Source organism: Lepidochelys kempii, chromosome 4 (genome assembly GCF_965140265.1).
Source record: "Lepidochelys kempii isolate rLepKem1 chromosome 4, rLepKem1.hap2, whole genome shotgun sequence".
NCBI lineage: Eukaryota > Metazoa > Chordata > Testudines > Cheloniidae > Lepidochelys > Lepidochelys kempii.
Window position 1 is genome coordinate 121,288,325 of NC_133259.1, and position 7,612 is coordinate 121,295,936.

The 7,612-nt window shown below is 39.3% G+C and overlaps 1 protein-coding gene across 17 annotated transcripts in view; it reads right to left on the reverse strand.

Annotated features, from left to right (window-relative positions):
* Positions 1 to 7,612, reverse strand: part of ADD1 (adducin 1) — a 136,152-nt gene that overhangs the window by 30,862 nt on the left and 97,678 nt on the right. For 16 of the 17 annotated variants that reach the window (XM_073342678.1, XM_073342669.1, XM_073342677.1 and 13 more), the window contains exons 11-12: positions 6,982 to 7,083; positions 56 to 145 (exon numbers count right to left, since the gene is read on the reverse strand). In XM_073342678.1, the coding sequence (XP_073198779.1) occupies positions 56 to 145; positions 6,982 to 7,083 (192 nt within the window). The remainder of the gene's footprint in view (positions 1 to 55; positions 146 to 6,981; positions 7,084 to 7,612) is intronic. The other variant, XM_073342670.1, reaches the window with a different exon arrangement.

Here is a 7,612-nt window from a genome sequence, read left to right on the forward strand (position 1 = left end):
GAGGACACCAGACATTAACTTCAAGATTATGTTTTATGGCACTCTGTGTTCTCACCTGTACAAGATTCCTGTCCACTACTACCCCACAAAGAACCTGTGACTGAGGACCAGCGGTTTTAATATCCTGTAAGTTTTGCTCCCGGATCTGTGAAGAAAACAGCAAGATAAATACATGTGAACAGTAGACAAACCCATTTTATCCACTCAGTTGGGGGGGCCGGGGGGGAAGGGGGAAGAGACAAACCAAACCAAACCCTTTTTTGGTTAGGTTTTAGGACAGGTCCTGAGTTGGTATAAATTATCAGAGCTCCATGGATGTCAATGGAGCTGTGACAGTTTACACTAGCTGAAGATGTACCCCCAGGATTCTATTTGATACAGATTATTTCTTACATGCCAATCAGTTTGGTATCCAGGTACCACAGCATGCATTTGCTTTCCTTTTACATTGTAAAAGTAGATTGATCAGGTAGCAGAGAAAGCCACTTCAGAGGGACATCAGAACATTCCAGATCAGTCTTTTACCATGTTCAACCTTTTAGCATCCACAAATTCCATAACCACACTCCCACAGAGAGTAATTCCAAAACCAACAGGAAGTGCTACTAAAATAGAATAATAGAAATGTAGAGCCGGAAGGGACCTTGAGAGGTCATCTTGTCCAGCTGAGGCAGAACCAAGTAAACCTTGACCATCTCCTGACTGGTGTTCGTCTAACCCAGTGGTTCTTATCCCGGGATGCAAGATGCCCTTTCTGGGGGTGCCAGATTTTTTTTAGAAGGTAAATCATCGAAAACACAAATTAAGCACAGGCACGTTTAATCAAATCTATGTATTTATTAACATTATACATTTTAAACGATGACTATAATACACAAATAATACATCTAGGTTTAAAGAACTGACCTACTTCCACGATTTTTGATAAGGGGTGTGAGAACATATTTTGAGAACCAAAGGGGTGCAGGCTGCAGTAAAGGTTAAGAACCACTGATCTGTTCTTAAAATCCTCCAGTGACGGGGAATGCACAACCTTACTTGGAAGCCTAAAGCAGGGCTTAACTAACCTTTGTAGCTCGAAAGTATGTGTGCATGAACACTAAAAAAAAATAAAAAAATCTAACCTAAATCTCCCTCGCTGCAGATTAAGCCCATTACATCTTGTCCTATATTCAGTGGACATGAAAGACAACTGATCACCATCCTCTTTATAATGGCCAGTAACACGTTGGAAGACTTATTAGCTCCTTCCTCAATCTTCTTTTCTCTAGACTAAACATTTCCTCGTATGTCAGGTTTTTTAAACCTTTCATCATTTTTGTTGCTCTCCTCTAAACTCTCTCCAAGTTATCCACCTTTCCTAAAGCGTGGTGCCCAGAAGTGGACACACTACTCTGGCTGAGGCCTCACAGAGGCTGAGTAGACCGGGATAATTACCTTCCATGTCTTATATACAACATTCCTTTAATATTAATACCCCAGATTGATATTAGCCTTTTTCGCAACTGCATCACATTGACTCATTCAATTTCTGATCTATTATCATCCCCAGATCCTTTTCTGATGTACTAATACTTAGCCAGTTATTTCCCATTTGTAGTTGTGAATTTCATTTTTCCTTCCTAGATGTAGTACTTTACACTTGTCCTCACTGAATTTCATCTTGTTGATTTCAGAGCAGTTCTAAAATTTGTCAAGGTTGTTTTGAATTTTGATACTGTCTTTCAAAGTGCTTGCGGCCAGTCCCAGTTTGGTGCTATCTACAAATTCCGTAACCACGCTCTCCACTCCACTTTTCAAGTCATTAATGGAAATATTGACCAGTATCAGACCCAGAACAAACCCCTGCTGGATCCCACTAGAGATGTTTTCCCCACCCATTTGACTGCAAACCATTGATAACTACTCTTTGGTCTTTCAAGCAGTTTTGAACTTACCTGATAGTAATTTAATCTAGACCACATTTCCCAAATTTACTTATGAGAATGTTGTGGGATTATGTCAAAAGTGTTACTAAAATCAAGATACATCACATCTATAGTTTTCCCCCATCCAATAGGCTAGTAACCCTGTTAAAGAAGGAAATTAGATTGGTTTGGCATGATTTGTTCTTGACAAATCCATGTGGCTATTACTTATAATTCTACTAACCTCTAGATACTTACAAATTGATTATTTAATAACAATACTCTTTACCACCTCAATTTACCATCCAAACTTTGACAGTGGTGGCGATACTTTTGAAGTGGATGCTAATGAGTACATTTGTTTGAGAATGCAAAATACCTCATTTGCATGTGCACAAATGGATATTTTTGAATGCAAAAATCAGTTAACTGCATAAAGAAGTATCCATCTGTGTATCTAAACACAAATGTTCTCTTTTATGTCTTCAATGTTTGCAAACTCTTTCCTCATTCCACAATGTGGGAATAGAAATAAAGTAATTCCTGAACCTGGATGTCTTGAGAGGGCAATGAAACCATAATTGCTGACCCAGCATGCAACATTTCAAAGTAGTTTGGAGCGCTGTTTCTAAAGCTGCAGAAGAGGATGCATTTAGAGGGATTCACTTGTGGCTGCATGGATGGCAAAGGGCTATTCATCTTAAAATTATGTTGTAAACAAACGAAGCTACCCATCTTACTATCAAACACCTAAGATTATTAAAACTGAAAAAATTAAAAATCTTATTCCCACAACTCTATACTCTGGGTTTACTCCTTGCGTTTATCTTGACTGGGGCAATGAAAACCCCTGAAATCAGTTTTATTTCTGTTTTTGGTTGGTTTCACTTTCAGGCTTTTAGCACCACAGTGGAAATGTTTATTTAACAACTGTTTTCCACTTCTACTGATCTTAGGTTTTATAAAAAAAATTTTTATAAAAAAAATAAATTTAAACCAAGTTTAAGTTGACAGTTTCCTCGTGACAGTTTTTGCAAAAAGGTAAGAATGAGTCTTATTCAACATACCCTTTCTATTGTCAGTTGCAAGTTTATTAGCAATTTTATTTCTCCAAATATATTTTATCGTATAAGCTATAAAAAAAAGCTAGAATATAATTTGTTTGGCACCGGACATCTAGTTACTTGAACTTTGTGTTGACAGTTCTTTGTATTATTTAGTAGAACGGGAACCATTACAGAGCAGATACTTCAAAAGAGCCAGGGATATTTGGAGCTCCTTAAATAAAGTTTTGTCTGTGCGATCTAGTCTACATCTGACCTTTACCTCTGTCTGAAATACTGCTCCCAAAACCAGGCTTTCCATAAATTATTTGTTTTGGACAAGACAAACAAATCTACCATCTATGTTGCTACACAAAAATGTTTATTATTGTTCTTAAAGTACAATTTTTTGATGACTAGATTGCAGCCAAATACCAAACCCAATAAAATCCACGCAGCTCCCACAGGAAGAGCACATTATAAAAACTGGAAAGGCAAGTATGTGAAGGACTCTACATGATAAGTTCAGCTATCATTTAACAAGCCCAGGGCTTTCAAAAGAAGGCATGTTCACACAGAAAACAACATACCATCAATGTGAGTAACTCAACATAACAAGGATCAACATCTGCCTACTTGAACCTTTCACATGTGTAGATTTCAGTTTCAAGATCTTTGCCTTTTGGATTGGTTAAATTGCACTGAACTTTCCATATTAAACAGTGACCATTTCACAACACCGCTGGGACAAAGATGATGGCTCTATCCTTAACCTTAAAACAGACAGACTCTCCCGTAGCACTAAACAGTGCTCATGCCAGCAACCTTTTAAAAGATTTTACCTGCACAAACTCCTCTTTTTCCGATAGTGGCATCAACTAACAGCACCAGCAGCAGCAATCGGAGGGAAGTTAGGCCATTACTAATTTTAGCTAACAGGTTGCCAACACATGGTTTATACTTTTGCAAGAATGGAAGCTAAATAAGATGATCCAACTACTTCCTCACAGAAGATCAGTGGTAACATCTAAAGTTAATTTCACACAGACTGGAATTCAAACCACTGAACCACTTTAAAATGGTTAATATCTGGCTCAACAGATCTGGGAAGTGGGGGAGAACCACACCTTGCCTAATCACAGCCCAATTATAAAGCAACGTCCATAGACTGGTGGATCCATATTTCTGTGCTTTAATTTTAAATTGACAAAGGTTTGGAGATATTTTGCAAAGAATTTTAATTAGGAGCAGAAGCCATTTTAGAATACATATTTAGCTAATCCCATCCCTAAAATCTAAATAAAAATTCCTCAAAACAAAAAAATCACAGCACTACCATGATGATTGATCATTTCCCCTGACTCTTTCTGTCTTGTCTATTTAAATTGTGAACTCTTCAGGGCAGGGACTGTACACTGCTTAGCTCAAGTTCTTGGTTCACCCTCAGGCCCTATCACAATTAACAATAATCAGCCACATCATGTATGTGGCTCAATTCTGGACCCTACCTCCTGAAAAAGTCTGCCTGGAACTGTATAACGTAATATCAGACATAGAAGCTGGCCAAGCAGTAATAAGTAAGGCTCTGTGTTTGTCACGGAGGTCACGGATTCTGTGACTTTCCGTGACTTCTGCACAGGCTGGTGCACCTGGCCTGGGGGTTGCCAGAGCAGTTAATGCAGCCCCTATGCCAGGCGCACTGGCCGCTGCTGCGACAGTCTCGGGCCCTTCCGCCCCCCAGCAGCAGGAGTATGGGTGGATTCAGGGCTGGGGGTGTGGGGTGGTGCTTACCGTGGGGGGGTGGGGGTATCCCTGGAAGGGAGACAGCAACTCCCCTCCCTCAGCTCCTAGCTCCATGTGCTGCTGCTGCCACCGCCCTGACGCACCGCCCCTGTGGCTCCCACTGGCCACGGTTCCCAGCTAATGGGAGCTGAAGAACCAGGGCTTGGGGTGGGGCAGGGCGTAGCGGAGGCAGCACATAGAGCTAGGAGCTGGGGTTGCCACTTCCCTGGAGCCGGGTAGGGAGCCTGCCCTAGCCGCTGCACCTCCCTCCCCCCCGCCAACTGAGCAATGCTGGCTATTCCTTATAACCCTATTCTAACTCCAGGTGTTTACACACCAATTGTTTAATAAATTATTCCAGTATCTTTCCAGGTATTGAAGTTAGGCTGATTAGTTTGTAATTCCCCATGGCCTCTTTTTCTCCCTTCTTAAAGATAGGTACTACGTTTGCCCTTCTCCAGTCCTCTGGGAACCCACCCATCCTCCAGGAGTTCTCAAAGATAATTGCTAATGGTTCCAAGATGGCTTCAGCTAGTTAAATAAGTAACCTGGGATGAATTTCATCAGATCCTATCAGCTTGAACACATCTAACTTATTTAAATATTCTTTAACCTTTCCTTATTTTGGCTTGCATTCCTTCCCCTCTTGTTCTTAATATTAACTGTACTGAGCATCTAGCCACCATGAATTTTTTTTTTACTAAAGACTGAAGCAAACAGGAATTAAAGACCTCATTTTTCTTGATGTCATAAGTTATTAGCTCTCCTTCCCCAATGAGTAGAAGAGACACACACTGTTTCATCTTTCTCTTGTTCCTAGTGTATTTAAAGAATGTCTTCTTAATTGCCTTTTATGTCCCTTTCTAGTTGTACCTCATTTTGTGCCTTAGCCTTTCTGATCTTGTTCCTACATGCTGTGCTATACTTTTGTACTCCTCATCAATTTGTCCATGTTTCCACGTTGTGTGGGATTCCTTTTTGGATTTTCAAGTCATTAAAGAGTTCCTGGTGGAGCAATATTAGATTCTTATTATCCTTCCTATCTTTTCTTCACATTGGAACAGTTTGCAGTTGCGCGTTTAATATTGTCTCCTTGAGAAACTGCCAGCTCTCCTGAACTCCTTTTTCTATTAGATTTTCTTCTCATGGGACCTTACCTACCATTTATCTGAATTTGTTAAAGTCTGCCTTTTTTAAAGTCCCCTGTCCTTATTCTGCTGCTCTCACTCTTTTCTTTCTTTAGAACTATGAAATGATAACTTTCACCCAAATTGCCTTCCACCTTCAGATTCGCAGCCAATTCTGACCTATTGGTCAGAATCAAGTCTAAAATGTCTAGCTCCCTGGTTAATTCCTTTCTGGAACAAAAAGTTGTTCCCCAATGCATTCCAAGAACTTATTGGAAAGTTTATTTTTTGCCATATTACTCTTTCAACAGATGTCAGGGTACTTACAGTCTCCCATTAGTACCAGGTTTTGTATTTTGGATATTTTTGTTATTTGTTCTAGAAATGCCTCATCCACTTCCTCTTTCTGATCTGGTGGTCTATGGTGGACCATTACCAGAATGTCACCCGTATTTTTAACCCCCTTTATCTTAACCGAGAAGCTTTCAGCTTGTCTGCCTCCCACCTCCTTCTGGACTACAGAACAAGCTTATATATTCTTGATGTATAATGCAAAGCCTCCTCCCTTTTCACCCTGCCTGTCCTTCCTGATCAAGCTATACCCCTCTATACCAATATTCCAGTCATGGAACTTATCACACCAAGTTCCTGTGATGCCAATTAAGTCATAATTTAGCTTATGTACTAATATTTCCTGTTCATTCCCCATACTTCTTACATCTGAGTACAGACATCTACGGATGTTGGGCAGATTCCCCCTCTAATTTCTCTCTTGTAATTTTCCATGTCCTCCCACCCCCCAACATCTAACCCTGTGGTATTGTCACTTTTTTTTTATATATATATATATACACTTACCTGTGGGCTTTTATCACATGCCCCCTTTGAACCTAGTTTAAAGCCCTCCTTGGGTCAAAAGGAGCAGGTGACAAATGATTACTGAGCTTAGTTCAAGAATATATAGCAACTGTTTCTGCCTCTAGTTATCATGGAGAGGACAATGCAGAAGCCATGCTTTTGATTTCTGCAAGACCTCATCACAACAAAATTATTAGCTTTTTACAAGTATGCAATTTAAACAAAAGTGATGGCAAATTAAATTATTTAACAACAGTTACAAACCTTGTTCCTCATTTCTTGGACCTCCTTTGGGTTAGTGTTCAATGGAACAAACAGGTTAGGGACAGCAGAGGTGGAAGTTCTATGTCCATCCTCTTTAGTCCACTGCAATGCCAAGAACAGTTCAATAGTCAGAATTGCTGTATTGGCAAGGAACATTAATAGCAGCAAATTTATGCAACAATTGATCATGCGTTATATATAAATGCAGAAAACTGAATCAATGGTTACATTCTATTCATTTACAAGAGCACTTAACTCATACACTTCTTCAGTGGTAACAGAATCAGAAAAGGAATTAAAATAAATGTCTACAGAGACACTATCAACTAGAATATCATTTCCACCCCCAAACCTTTGTACTTATTGTTACATGTAACACCAGAGATTTCTGAAACTCAAATAAGTCTATTAGCAGTTCATTTTTCTGTGCATTTGACAGCACCACATAGTTAGACAGGCTCAACATTTTCCCTATGTACTTTGTTTCTCACTTGCTGAAGAGACCCTTAGCAATAAAGGAGACAAAAATCCCTTAACACTTATTTTAAAAGTAAAAATTAAAGAAAAAAAGCATTTCAAGATATGCTATTTAAAGGGTTGTCTCAATTTATTTTTTAATTAGGTAATTTTT